Source organism: Poecile atricapillus, chromosome 17 (assembly GCF_030490865.1).
Source record: "Poecile atricapillus isolate bPoeAtr1 chromosome 17, bPoeAtr1.hap1, whole genome shotgun sequence".
NCBI lineage: Eukaryota > Metazoa > Chordata > Aves > Passeriformes > Paridae > Poecile > Poecile atricapillus.
The window spans coordinates 6473999-6497730 of record NC_081265.1 but is presented as its reverse complement, the minus strand read 5'-3'; the positions used below and the strand labels follow the sequence as shown (position 1 = coordinate 6497730).

The 23732-nt window shown below is 45.6% G+C and overlaps 3 protein-coding genes across 5 annotated transcripts; all 3 read left to right on the top strand.

The window, feature by feature from the left end:
• The first annotated feature begins 5816 nt into the window (after nt 1-5816).
• Nucleotides 5817-16174, top strand: JPT1 (Jupiter microtubule associated homolog 1). 3 transcript variants are annotated; one of them, XM_058852750.1, is made up of 5 exons: nt 5817-5987; nt 8555-8697; nt 9299-9396; nt 11339-11366; nt 15197-16174. In XM_058852750.1, exons 1-5 carry the CDS (start codon nt 5932-5934, stop codon nt 15358-15360), a joined length of 489 nt encoding a protein of 162 aa, XP_058708733.1. In that variant the 5' UTR covers nt 5817-5931; the 3' UTR covers nt 15361-16174. The 3 variants fall into 3 exon arrangements, with proteins under 3 accessions (XP_058708733.1, XP_058708735.1, XP_058708734.1); XM_058852752.1 differs by lacking the exon at nt 15197-16174 and adding an exon at nt 11504-11580; XM_058852751.1 differs by having other exon boundaries at nt 5818-5987; nt 15212-16174.
• LOC131586014 (sterile alpha motif domain-containing protein 1-like) lies at nt 5996-8536 on the top strand. The gene is made up of 2 exons (XM_058852747.1): nt 5996-6741; nt 6855-8536. Coding segments are annotated over exons 1-2 (651 nt in total). The 5' UTR covers nt 5996-6092; the 3' UTR covers nt 6857-8536.
• Nucleotides 16175-17043: 869 nt separating the features above from the next.
• Nucleotides 17044-23629, top strand: NT5C (5', 3'-nucleotidase, cytosolic). The gene is made up of 5 exons (XM_058852748.1): nt 17044-17297; nt 22096-22196; nt 22279-22339; nt 23075-23189; nt 23271-23629. The coding sequence occupies exons 1-5, from the start codon at nt 17115-17117 to the stop codon at nt 23411-23413; spliced, it is 603 nt and encodes a 200-aa protein (XP_058708731.1). The 5' UTR covers nt 17044-17114; the 3' UTR covers nt 23414-23629.
• Nucleotides 23630-23732: the final 103 nt, after the last annotated feature.

Here is a 23732-nt window from a genome sequence, read left to right as displayed (position 1 = left end):
CTGTAGCTGAAGAATGTAATATACTGTGTGCCTCTGTTTTAATTCAAGAAAATACTATTGCTAAGCAGATTACTTCTCACTCTGGGATGTATCTTATAGACTTTGTGGTGTTTTGCAGGATTGAAATTCCTTCTTGTGAACAAATATTTACACATGCAAACTCTAAAAGGCCTACAAAAATCTACTTTGAGGAAAAAAACAGGGTGGTGGGGGATTAGATTTCAACATCTTTCCTAGGTTACATGTGGAATACATTGCTCTTTGGCTTTAGAATCTCCGGTTTTAAGCTGGCTAAACTTCTGATATCAGTGTATAAAATTGTTTCAACTTGATGTCATGTAAAGACTTTTCCCAAGAGAAAGGTGTCTTTATCTTATTTAGCCAAAAAAGGTGTTTGGACTTGCTTTAGTTTCTGAAGAAAGGGTGAGGTCTCCTTAAATACAATTTTTTTTTTTCAGTTCAGCTTTAAGATTGTGAAGCTCAAAAGCTCCCTGTTGTATCTTGCCTTGTACTTTTTATTTCCTGAGGCAATAGAAGTCAAGTGACAGGTACTGAAGAGCTTTTAAAAACAAAGTCTTAATTTCCTGAATTAGTCGAGTGTTACTTCATCTGTCATGAACTTACGTGCAGTATTCACCTACATTCCTCCATATTTCACATCCTTTTGCTGTTACCTGGGCTTATTCATGTTCCTGAAGTTATTTCTCTAACAATGCTAAATGGTGTTATGTTAGGTGGTGACTGCAGCCAAAAACTGTTAGTCTTTTCTGAGATACTTTATTGTCTTTTTAATCTAATCACAGAAACATCTCAACTTCAGTGGCTTAGTTCCTTAAGAGCCTCAAATGTTGAATTTCCATTAGTGTAGCAAACTAAACTGGGCTGATTTCTGATTCTGGTTCTGATATAACATTTGTGTAGCAGTTATGCAGAAATACAGTCCTTTAAAAAAAAGAAAATGAGCACTCTTCCACGTGGTCTTGCAAATACTCTTTATGTCAGAACTTGGTTTTGTCTGTACTGCTCCTCTGGTGTTACAGATTTACCTGTGGATTCCTGATTGCTGGAATCCTCAGTGGTTTTACTGTGCCTACCTTTTTTAAGGAAGCTGCTGCTGGCAGTGGTGATTTGGAAGTGTTATGGAATACAGGGGTATGGACAATTTGAATCAACTTATTTGGAGTTCATTTTGCTGCTTGGCTTGGTCTGTGGCAGTTCCCAGGTTTATGCTGGTAGCCATGTGAACTTCTGGAAGTCCACATGTCGAAGGATAAAGGAAAACTGGGCAAAGAGGTCTTGTCAGGCTAGTTGGGAGGTAAGTTCTTCATGTTTTATTAAACAGCTGGGACCTTTCAAGAGCCTGGGAAAATTACATTATTACCCACAATTTTCAAATAATGTGTTCTAAAGTGATTGCCATGCAATTTAGTTAATATTTCTCCCATGGTTTTTAAATGAAAAAGGATGGAATAAGTCATAATTGGATACAGTCCCCTGGTGAGTTCTGGTGGATGGCTGGACCCTGCCTTCAGCCTGTGCTGGGGTTTTAGTCCCTCAAATGAGGTATGGACATGACCACTTATTTAAAAATAGGTAATCAAAATTGTGTCACATACCTTAAGTATTTTTATTCATGTGCAGGGGAGATAATGACAGATTGAAATCTTATCTGGTTTGGGTGGTTGACACTTGAAAATCAATGTCTTTGTTTATCTGCACAGTGGGGATCACACCCACCCCAGGCAGCTCCTGTGGGGGTCAGTGGTAACTGGCCTGAGGTGCTGGTTCAAAAGGGGTTCAGGGGAGTGCAAGGCTGCTCTGACATTGAATCTGCCAGGACTGTAAGGAAATAATCCAAGTGATAACATGAGAGAGATTCTTGTACTGGCATGTGGAGGTGTTCTTAACAAAAGAAAAATCCCTGAAGTAACACTAAGATAATTGCTGCTTCAAGATAACTGCAGTATTGTAACAGAGACAGCATCTCTGAAAGGGTTAAGGTCAAAGTGAGATGGTTTTCCAGCAGAAATTCTCCTTTCTAGTACCTTCACTTCATTACTTCCAGTCAGTGTAACATAAGTGCTGTCATTTGCCTAGTGGATGCTAGTTCTATTGTGTCTCTTACTGCAACATTAATGAAAAGCTATAATGTGACTGGCTCAAAGAGAGGAGACTTCCTAGGCTTCAGCCAGCTAGAAATAACCGAATTTCTAAGGAATATAAATTTATTTTCAAAGCTAAAGATGAAAAGAAGCCTTATTGGTCATATGAACAATAAATCCAAGTATTTTTCTTAAAATTTTAGGTAGTGGCCTCTTCTCAGTATATGTGTGTCAGCTGCTGTGATGGACTCTTGTGGAGTATTAATCTAAAAGCATTTAAATAACTTGGATTATCATTAATTATATTACCAGCATAATTAATGCATTTAATTCTCTGGTTTATTGAGGTTTTTCATTTTGCCTGTAGTGAGTTTCCAGACAATGTGTTCTGACTGGGAATAATCCTTTAGTTTGTCTTGCTTTTTAGTACTTAGTGGCAGAAGGAATTGGTGGTACATAACTTCTCCTGGGTGATTAGGATGTAGGAGTGTGAGGATAAACGGAAGATGGAATTTTGATCCTTGTTCTCAGTTTTTGATTGACCTCCAAGATTCTTGATTACAGGGATTTCCTGGTTTCTTCCCTAGCAGCATGGGATGGTGATCTTACTGTAACATGGAGGTGTTGGGAGCCCCACCCGGTGTTTATGGAATGGTTGAAGTCCCTTTAAGGGAAGAGTTTCCTCTGATCTGGAAGGATTTCAGTTTTGCGTGAGAGGGATGAGGTTGGGCGGGTGGTGCTGTGAAAGACTGGCTGTGTGTCAGCAGAGATCCCAGAAGGGAACGTCGGCAGGTGCTGGAGAAGGAGAAAAGAATGTGTGTAAGTCAGTGAGGAGCTACTGTGGGAAGAGCTGTAGGTTTAAACAATCCCAATGTGTGGATGACTTTGGAGTACTGGGGAAAGGCTAAGGGTCTGGAAGCCCAACTAGCAAATAAGAGTTTCTCCTTTGGAAAGGAATATTCTTCAGGGAAACACGGATACACTTTGTGGTGAATTTTGTGCTGGTTTTGGTGGTTTAGATCTCTCCCTTTCAGCACCCAGTCCATAGCTCCCATGAAAACACATCTGATGCTCTGCAAGGGCTCTTGAAGGATCACTTGAATAAGAAAACTTCAGTGTTTAAGAAAACAAAACAAAACTGGGACACTGAGTTCCCCTTCTGTCTTTTCCTAGTAAGGAGGAATACTGGAACACTTTGGAATCCATGAGCAGGCTTGGTGGTGGTGGATACCCAGACAAAAACAGCAGCATGAGTTGGCCACTCTGCTTTTTGTGTTGTTCAGAGCTACATCTCTGCAGCTCTGAGAGGAGTCTGGGCACTGTGGTGTAATTCCCCTTCCCAAACAGTGACAGGCTATTGTGAAAGTTGCTCTGGTACCTCTCTACATCTTCAGGAAAAGTTCCCAACTCTTGCAAACAACAGCATCAGCTCTGTGGGACCAAACCATAGGATCATGTAGGATAGTTCCACTGAACTTCCATGTATTGCTCCCCATGCAAAAATCTGACAGCTGTGGCGAGGACTATTAGCTGGCACTTGATCTTCAGCTGTGAATGAAATGGGGCAAGAGAAGACTGAGTCAAACCCTCTTTTTTTGTGCTTTGTGCTTGGAATAAAGAAGGGATGCTCTTTGTGACAGCCATTGGTAGCAGTGACTGGCTTGAAGAAACCCTTGGTCACAGAGTGATGACCAAGCTAAGGCTTTTCTCAAACCGATGGTATCTCTCCTTGCCTAACCCTTGCATTTCCTGGAGTCTTGTTATGACTTCCAGATGATTTGTGCATTCCTTGCTGGTGGAATTTCACCAACAGGTGGAATTGTTTGGTGTCTGAGTCTTCCAGACAGCTGCTGAGAATTGTTCTGGTCAAATGTCATCATCCTGACATGGATTGTAAGCCCAGTTTCTATATCCATCTTCATAAACCCCTTCATCTTGTAATGGATGAATAATCAGAAAAGCAGCTTTTATTTAAGGGCCACTCTGCAGCCAGACCTGTGAGAGATCAGTGGGGCCCCTTGAAAACACTTAAGGTTTAGAATCCTAAAGCTCCATGTGAAAACTGGCTTTGCCATAGGGAACGGGTTTTTCTTCATCTTGACTTTAAAAAGTGGCTCTGTTGTATGTCTCAGGGGTACAAATTAAAGAGTAAAATCCTGTGAGTTTGAATAAGAAACATTTAGATGAAAAAATACTTCTGCAAGTTCCTGAGAGAGCAGATGTTTACCTGTGTGCAGGTAGGTATCATTTGACTCCTAAATGCCCAAGCCTACGGGATAATGGAATTAAAACAATTGTGTCATGTTACTTAAAATTTCCCTTTACCTCTAAAAAAAAATGTGGTGCAACAGAGAATTCCCTGGGGATCTAAATTGTGGCTGGAGCTTACAAAAAAACAAGAACCAAAATAACAGGATTTTTATTTTTTTTTTAATGGATCCTAGATTAGAAAAAATAAAACACTGGTCCTCTTTGTGTATATTTAACAGTTCTCTTTCATGATCTGTGTTAAGGCTGGTGTTTAATTCAGATTCTGGACAACTCGTGCACAGAGGGATGTAACACAATCCTTGTATTCTTCAGGCCAGAAAGACTTTTCTCTAGAAAGTGTTTTGGGGGTATTGAAGGCTCTTATTAGTGGAGACTGGGAGGGGTGGCTGGAGAAGATGGGTTTTCTTTTCCCTTTCTCCCTCCTTATTGCTGATGCATAGGTTTTGGAGTAAAAATTGTGATCAGGGAAGCATCTGTGCCTGTGGAAGTTGCAGGGAGCCCCCAGTCACCAAATCAAGGGTGGATGTAACAGATGGGTCAGCAGCCAACATGTGGTGATTTAAACTCTGTCCTGTGAGTTCTGTGCTGCTGCTGGAGGGAGATGCATGACCCAAAATGTGCAGCCTCGTGCTTTTTACAGCCAGGTGAGCAGCATTGCTGGGCCTGGTACTCCAGCTACACTACCCATGCTGGAACTCAATTTTCATGCACTAATCCAAAATAATACACCAAAATTGCAAATTATTTTATTTCACCATGATTTTTGAGGTGTTGGCGTTCCCCACCAGGCCTGTAGCCATGCAAGCCCTTGGTTGTGTCTCAGCCCTTGTCGGATCCCTCCAAAGCCACCACAGCACATCTCCCGCACTGTGATGGCCTCGGTGCGGTTCATCCTTTTAACTTGGAGCTGCTCTGGGGCCCCTGCGGGGCTTGTACGGGCAGGGCACGGCAATGAGTGTGAGGGATGCGGGCCTGGCACGGCCAGTAGGGAGCCATGGGTGGATTTGGTGTCGCGATGGGCGCTTTGGTGGTGTTTCCTGGGCGGTGTCTGTGGGGACAGCAGCCATGCGGGGGTCGCGGACCCGGCGATGGGGCAGCACAACCTCGCTCACGGCCCGCTCCCTCAGAAGGGCAGCGCCGCGGAGACTTTTGTCTGGCCTCAGGTGCGGCTGAGCCAATCACAGCTCATTGGCGGTGAGCGACAACCCTCCCGCCAATCACCAACAAGGGGTCCACTGCCCACAGCCAATCACCGCACAGCAGACGTAGTGCTTCACCAATGGGCTCTTAGCGGTGGGACAAGGCGCCTGGAAATAGATAGAGAGGCTGGGCAAATGAGAGAGTGGCAGGGCGCTGTCCAATAGAAACTCGAGACTGCGTTTGAACCGCCCAATGAGGAGGGCGGAGGTGGGCAGGGCTTGCGTTGTGTATAAATGCTACGGCGGTGCGGGCGGCGGCCGCAGTTGTCACCGGTAGCGGCAGGGTCGGTCGGTGGGAGCGACTCTGTCCTCGGGAGCGTCACTGTACTGAGCCCTTCCCTTGGTCCGGCACCTCCGCCATGACCACCACGGCCACGTTCTCGGGCATGGACCCCAATGGCAGGAACAGCTCCAGGTCTGCAGGGGGCTTCAGGGCCAATGAGACCCAGAGGGCGGTGGGTCTGGGGGTCCCGGGGAAGGCACGTCCGGAGCGGCTCGGGAGCGGTGCTAGGGCGCGGTGATGGGGCGGGGACTCCGGCCGGGCCGGGGCTGTGGGTGTGCGGTTCCTCCCGGCCTCTCCCGGGCGGCTTGGCCGGAGGCGGGGGTGGCCGCGCCCACCCGGATGGGCTGCGGGGGCATCCCGGGGCCGCGCCGTGCTCGGGGGAGGAAGATGCGGGAGCTGCCGAGACCCGCCCGGGCCGCTCGGTGCGGCCCTGCCGTCGCCGCCGAACAAAGAAGGGAGGCGACTCCCCGCCTCGCCGCGCAGCCACAGCGCGGGGGCGGGGGGCACCGCGCCCCTCCGCCCGCCTGCCTTCCCCCCATCGCCGCGGCCCCCGCGCCCCTCGGCCCCGCGGAGCCGCCGCGGGCTGGGTGGGGCCGGGCGGGCTCCATTGTCTGCGCTGCCCGACCCACCCCGCTCCGCTCTGCCCGGGGGGCCCGTGCGGTCCGCGAGCTGCCGGAGCTCGGGGCCCGCGTCGCCCCTTCCCCGCTCCCGGGGGCGATCTGGGGCTGGAAGGGGCGGCGGGGGGAAGCGGAGCCTGTCTGGAAACAAAGGAAACTTGGCAGGTTGGTCTGGAGGAGATGCACAGCGCTAGGTCGGGCACCCGCGGTCTCGGGAGTCACAGCTGGAGAGGATCGTGTCGTTTTCCACGCTATCGTGGCTTTTTTCTGTAAGGTTTTGGCCTGACAAAGCGGATGTTTCCTGTTCCCTTTTTGCTTTTCAGGGGGCATTTTAAAACAAACAAAAAATCTTTACAAAGCTTGTTTCCAAACCTTTTACCAGAGCTCTTCCTGGAGCTGTGGGTGGATTTTCGGTGGACATCACTGGGTATCAGGTGGAATTTTAACAGCATTTCATTGCTTGAAGTGTTAAACGTGGCTTTCATGAAGCAGGTTACAGCATTTCGAGGCTGTGACAGGTTTCTAATAAAATCTGTCAGCCTTTACCTGAGGTTGGTAAAAGAGATTATTCCTTTTTAATAGTTTGAGTGATGGATATTTTTTCCCCCTTCAGTTCTCTCTTCTGTTAATGTCATTAAGTCTATCAGTGGAAACTATTGTGCCTTTTAAGAGAGTACTGGTGTTTCACTGCTCTGGTAAAAAGAGGAGATCTAAGGTTTGGGAGCAAGCCCTGCTTTGGACAGACTGTTCTTCAGATTAGTAACTGCAACAGCTATAACTACGAAAATAAACACTATATGTTTCCTCAGAGAAAAAAGATAAAGGAGTGAGTCAAGACCATTACATGACATCTTGATTCAGAAAGGAGACAAAACAAGTCATAATAAAACACACTCTCCAGTCTGCTGGGATCCTCCTGTTAGCAGCTGAGCATTAGTAATTCTAGAAGAAGCATTTTGTTAGGAAAGGTATTTTTCTGGTTATGTAACAGTAAATATCCATGTCACACACCTTAGGAATTTCCCTTGCCATAGTGGTGTTTGAGCTCTGTAGGCTGGAGAAGTATTTTTATATTGCAGCTGGAATGTAACAGGCACAAATTCTCCCAAGATGTGAATTGTACAATTGGACTCACTCTTTGTGTTGAGTTCCCAGATTTGGAATTTTAACAAGCTGGGTAGTGTTTCCTGTTCTAACTTTGATTTATTAAATTATTTGTTAAGAAGAGGAAATGTGCACCATCCTTAGTTTGTCCTGGTGTTCATTTTGGAGCACTGGAGGTCTTGAAAGCCCAAGAAGCCCCAGGTTCTGTTGGTGTCCTCACATCTCTCTGGGAGTTTTCAAAGTTCTTACACACAGTTTTCTTCTCCTGGCTTTTGTCTGGTTTCTTCAGCTAACCCAAGATCTCCTGCTTATGAAAACAAGATCAGGAGGAGTTTACATTTCAAGATGTATTTTGCTGCAGGTGTTCATTTTGGTTTGGTTCTGCAGGTTGGAAAGCAGACTGCAATCAAGCTCTTGAAGTACTAAGCAGGCTTCTTTTGTGTCAAAGAGCAGATTGTTAGATTTAGGTTGCATATCTGGAGCTTTGTACACATGTCTCTACTAATAATAGTCAACTCCAAGCTGCTTAATTTTACCTTTTATTTCTAGACCAGCAGCATGCTGCAAACTTGAGGGTTTTTTCCTGAGGAAGCAAATCAAAAGGCTGCAGCCCCCATCCATCAGTGGTGCAACCAGTCTTTTGGTTCAAACTTCAGTCTTTGCTCTGCAGCCAGTTTGAAGATTAATATTAACCTTCCCAGGGTATTCTTAAAAAAGCTGGAATTTAACATGCCCACATAGTTATTTTTATTTTTTATTTGGCTCAGACTGGTGGGAGCAGCCCTTGGTGTGATACTGGATGGAACAAGGGCACATGTAGAGCGCAAGAGCATTTTATTTTTGTAAGTGCAACTGAAGAGCAATGGAGATACAGTGCCAGGATGGAATTCTGGCAGGAGCTTACCTGGACAGTTGAAGTGATGTGCTGGGAGTGCAGCTGGGGGCTGGCACAGGATGTAAAGCTGCCTCTGTCCACAGAGTGCTGCGTCCTCCCGGCGGTGGCTCCAACTTCTCCCTGGGCTTTGATGAGCCCAAAGAACAACCCGTGAGGAGGAACAAAATGGCATCCAGCATCTTTGGAACTCCTGAGGAGAACCCACCTTCCTGGGCTAAAGCATCAGGTAAGGCTGTAGTGCATTGTTTCCACATCTGCTGACTGGCATTGATTCATTTTGTGGCTCAGCCTGATGCTGCTGGTGGCTGGTGTGGAAACCAGAATTCCCTTCCTCCTTGGTACTTTGGGGTTATAAATGATGTCTGCTTGCAGGGAATTGTTTATTTCTCATTAATTTCTTCCAGAAGGGTTTATGCAAGTGTTGGGCATGTCGCAAGCAGAGAATTGTATTTTGTATGCAATTTCTCCAAGTCACACGAGTGGACTTGTGTCTTACTGTTTAGAGGAGCACTGACTGGTCTTGATTATTCAGAGGAATTTTAGCCTCGTGTTCTCACAGCTGGGTTCAAGCTTCCCTTTCTGCAGAGCACTGCCAGTATGGGTGGCCTTGGCACCCCAAACTCCATCGGTTTAAATGACTGCTTGGGATGCTGCTGTAAAACAATAATTTGTGAGTCATTATCTAAAGGATCAAGACTTTTTAGAATGGTAACGCTGTAATATCACAGAAAAACCTCTCCCAAAGTACCCAAACCTGTCACTATTCATGATCTGCTTTCACATTAAGTTCACCTTGCAACGTGATTAGAATCAATCTCTGCTTGTAGGGGCTAAGCCAGGTGAAACCAGAGACAGCTGTGAATCCTCTGGACCACAAAGAACAAACTCAACTGAGGCAAACTGTGGAGACTTCGTAGATCCCAAGGTCAGTACTTGACTACAAAGAGCCTGATAATGGACAATTCACACTATGTGTGGGATTGATTTATCATGGATGTTCACACAGTTGGAAGCATTGTAGCATTTGAATCCTTTCTCTCCAATTTGTTTTTTCCTGAAGGTTTCCCTTTCCATCTGATACTCTTCCAGTGTGCTGAGGAAGGAAGGGCTGGATTTTTCACAAGGACCACTTTGTAGAGCTCTTAACCCATCTCATTGCTGAGACAGTAATGAAGTGATGTGAAATCTAATTTCAGCTCTGTGAATGATTGTGGGTTTAAACATCTCACAAACAGTAGATACTACAGCACACTGTGCGGGTCTGACAAAGAACTGGGTTTCACATCCCAGCAAATTCTTGCCTCAGGAGTATCAAATGTTTGTTTTGAACACCATGAGGTGTGTTATTTTTTTATATAAACTCTTTACCTAGTAGCAAATGGACCATGATTTGTATTGTTAATGGTGTTTAGTAAAATTTGCTAGATGTGTAATTACATTTAATGGGAAAAACAGGGTTTAATGGGAAAAAGTGTTCTTTTGAAACACAGTAAATTCAGTAAAAAACCAGTAATTCCTCTCAACTTAGATCCCTAGGAATGTAGGGTAGCCTGTTTACATGAACAAAGTAGAAAAAAGAAATCTTGTTTAAAATTTTCCAGCCTTAGGTTTTCTGAAAAGAGGTAAGTAATTATCTCAAATGTTGTAGCAGACACCTTTTGTCTTAGGTTTTATTTTGGTAATTGGCATCAAGCACCACAGCCCTTTTTCGTTATTAATTATAACAAATTATAGCAAATATTATTTGCTTTAAGTCACAAAACTGTTCTTTGTTACAAAAACTGTCTTGTTTCAATTTAGCAAATATATTCAAGTTTATTTTCTGTGGTATATTTTAAGCTATAAATTTAACTGTTTAGTCTAATTCTTTCTACTAAATTATTTTAAATACTGTGGTTCTCAGCTTTGCAAACAGATTCTTTCCACAGAAAACAGATTCCATTAAATTGGAATACTTTACTTTTATGCAGTAATTCAGCTGCAAACAGCCTGAGACTTAAGGTGATACATTTGTGTCAGTTTCTGTCCTTTTTTTTAATCCCGATTTCTGCAGTTTCATTGTGTAATTAGCAATGTTAAATCTATGAAAGTTGATAAACCTGATGCCATTGAGGAGCCTTGGCTGCTGCTGGGAGACTCCCTATCCTTGTGTCAAGCTGCAGCCTACAAACAGTTTCAGCATGTAAAGAACGTTTAACTGTCTCTGCAGTGAAAGAAACTTCATCAGAAGAAAAAAAAAAAAGCTGATCTATGTCTCACAAATGAAGTTAAATACCCTGGGCAGAACAAATACTCTTGGCCTTGCCAACAGATAAAAGTTTGGTGTTGCAAAGAGTTGCTCAGTAGAAAGCAGAGGATACTCAGCTCTTGCTTGTTGCTGTCAGTGTAATTTTTTTGCCCTTCCTGCTGGGCAGTGGGAGTATTCTGGATCCTGTCGGTGCTGCTTGATGTGGGATGCTCTGTACAATAAAGTGTTCTTACCCACCTCTGTCCTTCACTGTGGGAATAACAAATGTACCACGTGTCATCAAGATTACTCCAATATCTCTTTCAACTTTTAGAAGTATGTTAGACAAATAAAGAACTGGTTAAATTATAAGTCAGTCTGTAAGAAATGGTACTTACAAATCCATGATTTCAATCTGCAGGATTTTCAGTGCAGAGCCCACTGTGCCACTCTGCGTTTTGTCCCTCAGAGCCTGTTGCTGCTCTAAAAGTGCCTTCCTGAGCCTGTGGCTTAGAACGTGGTGCCACATAGAGCAGTGTGCCCAGTCACCATGGTCACACCATGGAGGAGTATCCACTCCATGGAATAGGAAAATGCCTTGCGAAACATGATCTGTGACATGTTCCTCTCTCTTTTCTAGGGAGGAGATGTTGGTGGTGACATTTTTGGTAAGTAACTTCCTTGGACTCCTTTCAGTGATTGAAAGGCCATGCTGCTGTTAGAGTTGCTTATAATTAAATAGGACAGTCAACATAATTGATTGTAGTTTAGCAGTTTCCTTCTTTCCCATTGTCTTCTCATACAGCAAACTCCACATTTACAGACAAGATCAAACCCAGCTACTGCTTCTGCAAGTGTCTGCATTAACCAGCTCTTGACTTCCTGTTGCTTTTTAAATGCTGATTTTCACCAAGGAAGTTGATCTACATATACTGCAAATCTCCTGTAAACAGGCCATTTCCCCTTGAAGTGCTTTTTCTAGCTCTGAGGCTGGAAATGTCTCCTTTTCAAGGTTTGCTCTAGGAATATCTGACTTCCTGATGACAGGAATGTGTTTGTTGACTGCTGCTTTCCAAGTGCTACTTTCAACACCTAAGAGTGGAGGGACATCCCTGAGGCCATTAGCACCTCCATGTCCTGAAAAGACTTTTGCTGGGAGGAGGGAGAGCTCTTCCAGAACATTTCCACTACCTCGCAGTGGTATCTGTGCCCAAAAATAAGTGTTACCTCTCTAGCAGGCTGCTTGTAATCCTACTCTACAGGCTCTAGTATTTCTTTCACATGTCTGTCTGATCTTAATTAGCGCTGTAGGCATCCAGAGTTTGTGCCTTGAGTAGGAGGATGTGGTTTGCTAATAGAAGAAAACTGCACTAAGGGCTCTGCTGCTTTTCCTGGTGCTTGTTTAAACCAGCTCCCCACAGGGCAGAGGAGATCCCACAAACAGCGGGGAGGTGAGAAGTGTTGAGATGCCAGAAAGCACAAATAGGGCTGCCTGGGATCAGGACAGCTGGTTGAAATTTGGAGTGCAAAGTGGTATTCCTGACTTTTAAAAAAAAAGTTCACATTATCACAGGTGTTGTATTTGTCTTTTAGGTTGTTTTTGGCAAGTGACAGTGAAGGAAGTTCTTACCAAGGGTCAGGTGAATCTATGCTGGGAGGTGGTTAAAAAACAAGTGTTAGGGAAGGTAACTGGGATTGTTTCCTGTTGTGGCCATGACTGAAAAGTAAATTTTTGAAGTGGCCAAGATGAAATAAAAATGGCAGGCAAAGGTTGGAATGTTAAACTTTCACTGATAGTACTTAGGAAGGAGTAGAAATGAATGCCTCCTGGAAATGGTGTCTGTGGCAGATACCTGAACATCTTGATGGATTGTTAAATGAATTCCTACCATTGACTGCTTTGGGTGTTGTAGTTCAGTGGGGTCCAGTCTCACTGATCTGGCTGTCACTCCTCTCCTGGATTTTCCTGCTGTGTGTTGGCAGATTTGGACTGCTGAACATCCCACTGGCACTCCTGTCTGTGAATTTGTGCTGGCCTTGTAGGGCTGTCTCTGGGATTTGGAAAGGAACAATGAACACACCTCCAAGCAAAAAGCTGTCTGATGACACATTCACAGTACAACCTGATTCTGAATAGGTTTCTGTCATTAAGAAATGTTTATTCTTTTGAACGTGGAAATTATTTTCTATATGTAACTGATTATAAAACCCCAAGTATGTGTCAGGTGGGATGTGTGTATTTAGTAATCAAGCCTGTGTAATGTAAAAAAAAAAACAACATTTCTTTTGCAGCAGGGCTCTTGTTTCCTCTTTGGGAGCTGTAATTCTTTTCTGGGCATGAGAGTTCCCCATGGCTTGCAGTGCATTCAACAGGGAGCTGTTTCAGGGATTAGACCCTTTCTGAGAAGGGAAGAGCTTTAATATTTTATCTGGTTTTACCACATCCCTCATCAGGTTGGCAGACTTACCTTGGTTATGTGGGAAGTGCTAACATGTATCTGCTATACAAGGAAACTTCTCCCAAAGCCTCCTGTGCTGGTAATGCTTGTTTCTTTTGTGATTCAGGGGCAGTGTGAGCTGAATGAATGTGGGCAGCTAAGGAGAATTAGACAGTGCCTGACTGTACATGACCCCCACAGGAAGGTGGGGCCTGGATCCTGCACAGTGGTGGGACTGTCCCCAGGCAGGGACATTCAGCACTTGCTGAGTCAGCAGACACTGGGACACAGCAGCTACAGGAGCTTCAGGCTTAAAATATGGTGTTAACTGTTTGTTTCAGCTCTGCTGGGTTAATGAGCACAGCAGAGAATCTGTACTGGAGATTATTCCTGATTGCAGGGACACTGTGCTCAGATGCTGGAGTTCTGACATTATAAATGTGGATGTAGTGGGGGTGGTTCAGTGGACACAAGTTGGGTTTTGGTGTTTCTGATAACATTTTGCATTGAAAAAAATACACGGAGTTGATACAGGATGTGAAGAAAGCTGCTACTTGGGGGTAGGAAAAATAGGAGGCAAAGGGTAGGACTTAGTAATTACCTTCCATATTGGAAAAATGAGCTATGGGAGGTGATGCTGGAGGTGGTTTTATTCAGTGCCTTCGTCTGTGACCTGGAAAAGGTAATGAACAATGAAGTCTCCAGTTTTGTTGGTGATATTATCTCTTTCAAGTAGTCAAATTGTGCTGATGATGGGAAAATCTCAGTGCCAGAAAGACTCAGCTAAATGAGGCAGGCAAGTATAAAGGCAGGATAATCCCTGTGTAAGGAAGTGTAAAGTAATGAATCTAGGGGGGAAGAAAAACCCCAAAAATGAAAGCATGGCAGCCTTGTGTTCAGCTCTATTCTGTGGTGCTCTCAGGATTTGCCTCAAGCCCTTCCCCTTGAAATTCTTTGAGGTGTTTGGATGTGCCAGCAAAATACTGAAAGTCATCAGGGAGGGGATGGAAAATTACATCCTTTTTTTTGTAAACAATGGTAATACCCTCATGTCTTGAATTGTGTACAGTCCTTGACACATGAAGAGCCACGGGGTTGTAGTGGAGGTGACAGGGAAGGTGAAAGGGAAGATGAAGGGGTGCAATGGCTGCTCTGTGAGGGGGGATTGGAATTGTTGAGCCTCTTCAGTTTGAAGAGAAGGCTGGGGGAGGGAATTTGATCAAGATCTACTAAATCATAAAGCTTAAGCTGAATGTGCAGCAGTTCTCTGAATTCTCACAGAATTAGTGATCATGAGAGGAAACAAAGGGGTCTGTTGAAAACAGGTGAGGTTCACCTTCACCCCCAGTATCAGGGGCTACTTGGTGCTGATTTGTGCCTTTGGCTCAGAACTGGTCATGCTACTCTGTAAAAATGTGAGATGCTGATGGACTTGCATCAATTGTCAGCAGTGCAGATTTTATTAGTTGTTTGCTCCAGTATCTAAAGTGCTTCCTGTGAAGAATTCCTCCTGTGCCCTGTCTTCATTTGTGGTTGCTCAGAAGGATTTAAAATAAACTATCACGTGCTCTCCAGGGAGTGTACAATCAGAGCCTCCCCATGCATGTCTGTTCCCTGATGTGTCCTGTGTGAAGCCTCAGAAGTGTGTCAGATCCTTTCCCCTCCACTTAGGAGACTGGGGATGCAGTTTGAGCTCTTGTTGATGCTGGTGTGACTCCCAGCACCTGCTCAGACCTGAGTGACAATGCCAGAGTCACAATGCTGACTGATTATATGTAGAAGACTTGAGCCTTAAGCTGCTTGTCATAAAAAAAAATGAATTACTGGTGTCCCCTAATAGCAGCTGAGTGAATGTGGCTCTTGTTGAAGGCCTGAGACTGAACTGTAAGGCCTCAGATTTGGTCTGAGAAACACTTCTGAAGGCTGAGTCTGCCCTGCCAGTGGGTGACAGCATTGGAGTGTGTCTGTCTGTACCCCTGGACAAAACTGACAGGAGCTGAGCTTCCGTCTGAGCCAGCCAAACATCTGGCTCCCATCATCCACATCAAACACTTTAAAAGCTTCTTTTCTTCTAGAAAACACTGAGGCTGATGTAGAAGCTGCCCCAGGTCAGAGTGAAGAAAAGTCCCTGCCTGCTGCACCTGTTCCTAGCCCAGTAGCACCAGCACCTGCACCCTCCAGGAGAAATCCACCCGGTGGCAAGTCCAGCCTAGTGCTCGGTTAAACCTTTCCTTTCCTGACTGTTTTGAACTCGTGTCTGTTTTCTTTTCCCCATGCTTGTGATCTGCACAACTTGAGCCTGACTGTACATCTCAAATTTCTTTCATTAAAAAGAAGCACTTTATGTACTCCATCTTTTTTTGAAATCAAGGGGTTTTTTTTCCACTTCTGTCCTGTGTTTCCCCCAGATCTGCTGGAAGTGACATGAGTGTTTTCTAGTGATAGACTTGAGGGAAAGCTTTATGAAGTATTGTAATGTAATTCAAAGGAGAGTAGCTTGGTTCTAAGTGTGCTTAGAGGGTTTTTGTACTGAGATTTTTTTTTTTTTTAGAACCCCTTAGCTTTACAAGGGTTTAGAATCCTGGTTAACCAGGCCAGCAAACAATCAGCAAGAGCAGTCTCTTCCTCCACATGTGGGATTTAGGGATCTAAAAGGCTTCATTGACTGCATGTGGTAAATGCCTTGAGCCCTGCTGTGCCATATAAATCATTAAATGGTTAATGTACACCATGCTGCCTTTAAAAACGAAATAAATCTTGATACGGGACTACTATGACACAGGGTCTGTGCCAAATAGAGTGCTGATGACCAGAGCCACCTGGCCTAGTGCTGGGAAGGGGCTGATTCAGACTTTATTCAGTAAAGGTGGAGTGGATCATATAAGAATTACAGGGCATTTTTTTTACAACTGACTCAATGCTGTGCATGATCATGCTGGTGCTTGACCATGAGGTGAAAATCTCATCCTTTAAAGTGTGTGTTGTAATTTCACAAGGCTGGATTGTTGCTTAAAAGTAAATAATATAGAAATTTTGAAGCAGTGTTTCCTGTGTGGGTTTTATTTTATGGGTTTGGTTTTGCTTTGTTCTCAGTTGTCCTTGTCTCAGCCAATCTGCCCTGCTCTAACAGAGGAGAGTTCTTACACCTGGCTTGAGGTCTCACCAACATTGTGCCATCTTCCCCTGACTAATTTCTTCATTTTTGTCTTCTGAATCAGAGAACTGTGGAATATGGTTTGATATATACAATCGGTTTTATCCAAAATACTGTTTTTTTTCTCAAGAAAACTGAGAAAAGCTTATTTTCCTCATTAAAAAGAAAAAAAAGGAGGACCCTAAAAAGGGAGAGGGTGGAATTGAGACCAAACCATGAAGTTCTCTGCTGCCCTGGAAGGGCTCTGCTGCCCAATAAGCCACAGCAGAGGATCTCTATGGAGCTGCTGTGTGTGCTGGTGCCTTTTCCACCCTTTCCCTGGAAGAACCGGTGCCTGCAAGCACCCTTGCTTTCCAGATCACTGCTGGCGAAGCCCTGCCCTGGGGTGCTGAACCTACCGAACTGGATTTGCTCTGACGAGCTCCTTCTTCATCCGGGGGGCTTCCCTGTACCTGATGTGCACCATGCCCTGCACTGAGAGCATGGGGAAATAACCCATAAATTAATATTTCCTTTGCAAACCCCATGTCCCCAGGAGAAGTTGATGGCTGCTGAGGCTCCACTGTGCTTCTCTCTTGTCGGGGCGGGGAGCTGGCAGCCGCATCCCGGGGTTCCGAGGGGTGGTGGGGGGCGGCCTTGTGGGTTTTTGCTCTGTTCCTGCTGGAGCCCAGCCCTGTTCCCACTGGGGGCGCTCCGCCCCCTCATGAATATGCATGAGCTCATACATATGCATGAGCGCTCTGGCGGGTGCGGGAGCCGGGGGCGCTGCGCTCGCGTGTGCCGGGAGCGGCTCCGCCGGGATCGGGATCGGGATCGGGATCGGGATGGGGAGCGCGGCCGTGCCGCTGCGGGTGCTGGTGGACATGGACGGGGTCCTGGCTGACTTCGAGGGCGCGGTGCTGCGGGGATTCCGCTCCCGCTTCCCGGCGGAGCCGCGTGTGGAGCTGGAGGAGCGCAGGGGCTTCTCGGTGCGGGAGCAGTACCGCAGCCTGCGGGAGGACCTGGCGGTGAGTGCGGCTGCGGGGACAGCACACCCTCCCCACCCCGCTGGGAAATCTCTCCCTGCCCGCCGGGCTCTGCAAAGCTTAGCCTGGGACCAATGTTTTTTAAAAAACCCTTAAATGACCTGCAGGTTTTTTTGTCCTTCTATACCTAGGTGGGATTTAAGGGATATTTACTTAAACAATAAATCATGTTTGTTTGTGTAAGATAATAACCAAATCCATGCCTACTCACTGTATTTACAGAGTCTTATTTCCAGGAACTTTTGGCCATCAATAGTCATCGATCAGAGCTCTCTGGCAGTTTGGAGCCTGTGGAAATGCTGACTGGATTCATACTCCAGTCTATCAGACTGGTAGGAGCCTGTACTTCTGTATATAACAGGAAGGAAATGAAATTGTCGTTTCTTAGCAGTAAAAAACTCCCAGTCTCAGTACATGATCTTAAAATGAGCAATAAACTTCTCAGGGAAGGGGTTCAGCACAGCCTGGATCAGTATCTATTCCACTTCCTTACAGAGTCCTTGACTGTCCTGTGGTGACCAGAAGGATGGGTGAAGTCTGGATTTACAGTGTTTGTAATTTTGCCTTGCAAACCTCTCTGTTACTTATTCAGCCATTAGCAAACATTAAAAATGGCAGCAGTTTGCATGGATGGAGGGTGTTCCATCAGCTTTCTCCTACTGTTCCTGATCTCTTACCTGCTGTACCCATAGCTTGTCAGGGCATGCAGAGGGAATACGGATACAGGATTTCATTCTCTACAAACCCAGATAGAACATGCATAGTTCTTGTCCTGCTGTGGAACCATGTGAGCACATGCAGAGTTCTCAGGGAGCCTTGAGGAGGTTACTATTCTGCTGCAAAGCAAGAGCAAGAACATGAATAGGTAAAGATGGTTCAGTGAATGGCTTGATGGAAGAATTCAAACACTGTAAAGGACTGGTTATCCTGGAAGAAGTCACTGATTATCAGTATACAAATTAAGGCTGAGTGAAACACAAAATTAGAAATACTGTAAATCTAGACTTCACCATTCCTTCTGGTCACCACAGGACAGTGGAGGACTCTCTAAGGAAACTACTGATCCAGGCTGTGCTGAACACTCCGTGAGAAGTTAATCGCACATTTTAAGATCCTGTACTGGGCCTGGGGTTTTTTACTGCTAAGAAATGACAATTCACAGTCATGTCACTCCTGTTCCATAGTGAAGTAAAGGCTCCTGCATCAGAATAAGGGGCAGGAGTGGTGGATCCAGTCAGCATTTCCATAGCCTCCAAACTGCCGGAGTTGTGGTCGATGACTATTGATGGTGAAAAGTTCCTGGAAGCAGAAACCCGTAAATATAGTCAGTAGACAGAAATTTGGCTATTACATTGCATAAATAAACATTATTTTTTGTTTAAATGAGTATTCCTGAAACGGATCCCATGGACAAAAAAAAAAAAAAAATTGCATGTAATTCAAGGGGTCATGATTTTATTTTTTTCTTTTTTGGAAAGTCTACAATCTGATCTATCAGAAAATTGCCCTTTGTTCTGTTTCTGGAATCCTCATTCCCTCATTTGGTTCATGCTCATCCTGTTCCTCCCCAGACCTTAGGTGTGGCAATGAAATAACCAGATAACTGGTTTGGATCCCACGCACACCAGCAGTGGCAGAAAGCTCTTATCTTTCTGTTCTAGCCTGACTTCCTAAGGAAATTAGCTTTATGGAGCTTGTGCTATGTCTGTCTCCTTCAGTAATCTCTGGAGCTTTAGGCTGGTTTAGGTGTGTTTGGCAGAACAATAAAGTTATAAAGATTTGAGGCTCCTTTGGGTTTTATGTAAATGCCATACATTAGTTTAAAAACAGAGCCCTTGTTTGTTCTGCTGTGGCTCTATAGAGTGTCTGTGGGACAGGAGGATCCCTGTGGAAAGTCCCTGGTTCCAGCTGCAGGAAAAGCTTTGGCAGGAACAGGCAGCCCACCCAGGGCAGTTTGTGGGGCTATGTGTCCATGCAGGGAAACTGAGTCTGCAGTTTGTCAGTACTGAAAGGAGGGGGTCAGCTGGACCCCAGGGGGTCAGCTGGACACCGGGCTCTTTGTGGCAGGTGTCAGCTGTGTCTATCCATGAACTTCCAGGGTGGGGGATATTTTTGTGACATGGCCTGGGAAATGCTGTGGTAATGATTTACGCATGACCTCTTCCTGGGTGGTGTTCATGCTTAGTTGGTGCTGAGCAGCTGCCCCTTGAAACTTGAGCCATTACTTCATTTTTGTTTCTGTTTTGATTGCAAGTTGATCATTAATTTCACACTGTAAATCCGTTTTATTTAGAAGGACTTCTAATCCATTTTATTTTGTTGAAGATTTTTTCACTGCACTTGCCTACCTGCCCTCTTGTGTGTGTGGCCATTGTGTTGGTGGAGATATATCCCCATGTTTCCTGGCCCCAGGCAGTTTAAAGAAAGGGATTCAACATCCCCACTGATGGTAAAAATTTCTAGAATTACTTTCAAGTCCTGCAAATGGGAAAGCATAAGGACAGATGTAGTCCCCCCACTTTTGTATCCAAATTGTTATCTTACTAATGGGAGTTAAAAGGAAACATTCAGCATTGGTGGCATGAAAATGAGGAAAGAAAATGGTTTTACTTTCTTTTTCTAGTCACTTTTTTAATGAGAGGAAATAGCTTTTGGTTCCAACAGTCATCAAATCAAATTTCTTTCTCCAAAAAAGCCAGACTTTTTTGTGTCGTGGTGGAAACTTGCCAGTTTCTGGTGTCTTGCTGTAGGATAAAAGAGCTTTCAGACACAAGCACCAGGTCTGTAATTCAATCTCCTTGGGAAGAGCTCCAGGGAATTGTTGCTGGGATCAGGGAGGCTTTGCATGGAAACAGAGATCTGGACAGATCTGATTGCCACGTCTGAACCTAGACAGGCTCCTTAACTGCTTCTGATCTGCATGTGAAATCAGGCAGTGCTTCCAACTTTCTGCCTGTTGATTTATGAGTATTTATAGGTGATGATAACTGAGTGAGCTTCAGGATCTGGGAGTCTGGTTTAATGTTGACTCTTCCTCACTGCTGCTTAATTGAAATGGGTTTTTGTTGATGTTCCACTGTGATATAGAACAAGGAGACCTTCAACTGGACTCGTCTAAGCAAAGGCTGCAGCCTGCCTTTAAAGAATACTGAACAAAAATTAAATTTTCCAAATAGTTCAGTGACATGGGAATATATGACTTCAATGCTTGTGGAAAAATGCTGCTTTGGCACCTTTAAAGTTCACTATGTGACCCCAAGGAAGTTAAGATTTTTGTGTCTCAAGGTAGAGAGATATTGGAAGCATAACCTTTCTGTCTGAAGGTGAAACTTAGGCCTGGAAGGGGCCTCAGCCCTCAGTGCTGCTGTGGGTCCTTTGCCGTGATGGGATGTGGAATAAAGGGGAAAACCCATCAGCTGTGACCTGCTGTGAAACACTCATTTAACACAGGCCACTGAACAGTCACCAGGGAGCAATTCTTAAAATTAACTAACCAGAGCTGGATTCAAGCCAGTAAATTTCCTAATAGTAAAAGGTGTGAAAATGTCTCACCAGTAAATTAAGAAGAAAAAAGACTGGAAGGACAGTCTGGACTTTCTACCTGGAAATGGCCCTGGAAATATTGCTCTTCCTTTCAGAGATTAAAGATGCTACTGTACTGTATCATATGAAATACCTTTTTCTCCCATTTTTGGCTACATTAGCCTGGGATAACATTGTTCCACTAGTAATCTTGTTTCCTTCCACTCACTTGAAAATGATTCTACCTTTAGAGCTAACCTCCTTTACCACTTGTTTATCATTAATTTCCTCTCTGGTTCATGTGGCATCCCACCTGTCTGTATGGAAGTACAGGTTTCACCAGTAGGTGGGAAGTGGGTTTACACCTAGAGCAGGTGCAGACACAAAAGAGATAAAAGCCCTTAATTGCAGAGCTCAGCCCAGTGCTGAGCCAGGTGAGGGGAGCAGTGTCCCACAGCACCCTCAAACCCAGCCCAGATAGGGCTCATGGGGTGCACAGGTCACCTTACAGCTCCGAAAGTTCTTGGGGAAGCACAGGGATCACCTCTGGACTTCCTGCTGCAGTCTCAGACTCTTTGGAGCAGACTTTGCACCAGCCCATGACCTCAGGGGAACGGCTCCATCCAGGCCGGAGCCAAGGCTGCCTGTTCCTTCAACAATATTGTAAGTGGGTGATTGAAAATCAAAAAGCAGCAAAGACGTGGAGCTTTCCCAGCACACTCATCCTCATCTTTCCTCTTGCTGAAGGGATTCCCTCCAGGTGTGGCTGTGTTGGCCTGGCCATTGGCATGGTCACCTCTGTACCCTGTTTGCTCTGAAGGAAAAGGGGCTGATGAGCAGTGCCTATGTCTGCCCACCCATTCCTGGTGAATTCCTGAGCCCTCAGCTAATCTCAGCCAAATGTGACAGAGGAGGAGAAGCTTCCAACTTGTTCCTTTGGTTCTCACCAGAGTCAGCTGAAAGAAACCTGATGTGAGGGTGTGGGGTGGGAGGTCTGTCTCCCTCAGCCCCCCCAAAGACTCCAGTGGGTCAGGGCTGATTGTGGGAGCAAAGCCAAGCCAGGGGCAGCTCTGCCTCCTCACGAGCCACGAGAATGTGACTTCTTCTTGTGTGCCCAAGCTGGACTTTTCCCAGAACCCAAAGGTGAGAAATTTTATAATTCACTCCTGTGGGGAAGCACCAGGCTGTTGCACAGAGGGTGACTGGAGACTGCTGTGATGGAACACAGCCACTGCTTATCATCCTCTGTCTCCTGCAGGCCAAGGTAGCCAGTGTCTATGAGTCGCCTGGCTTCTTCCTAGACTTGGATCCAATTCCAGGAGCCCTGGAAGCTATGCAGGAGATGCTCCACATGCAGGAGTAAGGAGACTTCACCCTGCTGCCCTTTTCCAGGATGTAACATACTTTCCCCTGACTGCTAACAAAGGCTGTTTCTTTTCAGCACTGAAGTCTTCATTTGCACGAGCCCTCTCCGGAAATACGAGCACTGCATTGTGGAAAAGGTGGGAGAGAATTGTTTTTGCTTGGTTTAATGCTGCTTTTGCAAGGCCTTGGTGTTTCATACTACCCAAGGTGGAGCTACTCCTTTCTAAAGACAGTAGCTGCTCCAGCTGCCAGGCTTCCCTCAATCCCTATCTGAGGAATACTTTCCCACACACAGAGCAGTAACTCAGGACAGGGAATCTCCAAGTGCCACATGGTGTCAGAATTACTGTGGAGCACATGAGCCTTGCGCTCTTGGAGCTGGGCTGAGACCAGCTGTGTCAGCAGGTGATAGCAAAGGAACTGTTGTAGTTCCCCCACAGGGATGGGCTATTCCCAGGGGATTCCACTCTGGAGAATCACCAACCAACAACCTACTTCAGTCTAAATCTGGAACCTGAGATGTCCCAAAAGAGGTCAGTGCAGCGTTGAGGAGGCTGTAATGGCACAAGAATGGAGGGGGGACTTTGGTCACTGGAATGACTTAGATGGGTACAACCCACGTGCTTTGGGCAAGCAGCCAGTGCTTCTCACAAACTCAATAGTTGGGCACAGCCAGGGCAGTGCTGAGTGAAGGCTATCACACAAACAGGTTTAATCAGCATCCTGGGCCGCAGCCAGTTTCCATGTGGGGATTCCTAGACACAGATAAAGGTTTACAGGGGCAAGAAATTGCTCTATTTGGGCTGGTCTGACATGAGTGAGCTGCAAACTGAGAGCACAGCAGGATTTTCAGCTATTCCTTGTCTCTGCAGTATAAGTGGGTAGAGAAACACTTGGGACCAGAGTTTGTGGAGCGGATTATTCTGACCCGAGACAAGACTGTGGTGGCTGCTGACTTGCTGTTTGATGACAAGGACACTATCCAAGGTTTGAACAGCATTTCCATGGCTGGCTGCTGGCTGGGGAGCCACCCCCCAGCTGATTCCAGCTTTTCCCCCCTTCCCACAGGTGCGGAGCTGAACCCGAGGTGGGAGCACATCCTGTTCACCTGCTGCCACAACAGGCACGTCCAGCTGCCGGCCCCGCGCCGGCGCCTGCACTCCTGGGCTGACAACTGGAAGGCCATCCTGGAAAGCAAGCGCAGGCACTAGTGCAGGAAGGGGATGTTGCACTCTTCCCACTGCCAGGGAACAACCAGCCTATCCCCTGCCATGCCCAGGAGGCACTGTCACTGCAGGGATCAGCCACAGTAAGAAATGAGCTGCTCCTCAGTGCTCTGGGTTTCTGGAAGGTTGCTCTGCACTCAGTTATCTCTGTAGTATTTTGGATGTTTGCTGTTAAGAGAAGAGAAACTATAAACTACAAGCAGCTGTGGTTGGGTTTTTGTGTGTGCTTAACCTCACTCCAGTTTGGTTTGTGCTGTCTGGGGACAGAGGGGAGAAAAAAAGAGGACAGCTCTCAAACAATTGC

Bases quoted from the DNA above. Each gene is read 5' to 3' on its own strand.
- LOC131586014 (XM_058852747.1), top strand. From the start codon at position 6,093: ATGGGGCGGGGACTCCGGCCGGGCCGGGGCTGTGGGTGTGCGGTTCCT.
- NT5C (XM_058852748.1), top strand. From the start codon at position 17,115: ATGGGGAGCGCGGCCGTGCCGCTGCGGGTGCTGGTGGACATGGACGGG. The intron at 22,197-22,278 runs GTAAGGAGACTT...GTTTCTTTTCAG, and splicing joins GAGATGCTCCACATGCAGGA to CACTGAAGTCTTCATTTGCA. The intron at 22,340-23,074 runs GTGGGAGAGAAT...TTGTCTCTGCAG, and splicing joins AGCACTGCATTGTGGAAAAG to TATAAGTGGGTAGAGAAACA.
- JPT1 (XM_058852750.1), top strand. From the start codon at position 5,932: ATGACCACCACGGCCACGTTCTCGGGCATGGACCCCAATGGCAGGAAC. The intron at 5,988-8,554 runs GTCTGCAGGGGG...CTCTGTCCACAG, and splicing joins AATGGCAGGAACAGCTCCAG to AGTGCTGCGTCCTCCCGGCG. The intron at 8,698-9,298 runs GTAAGGCTGTAG...CTCTGCTTGTAG, and splicing joins TTCCTGGGCTAAAGCATCAG to GGGCTAAGCCAGGTGAAACC.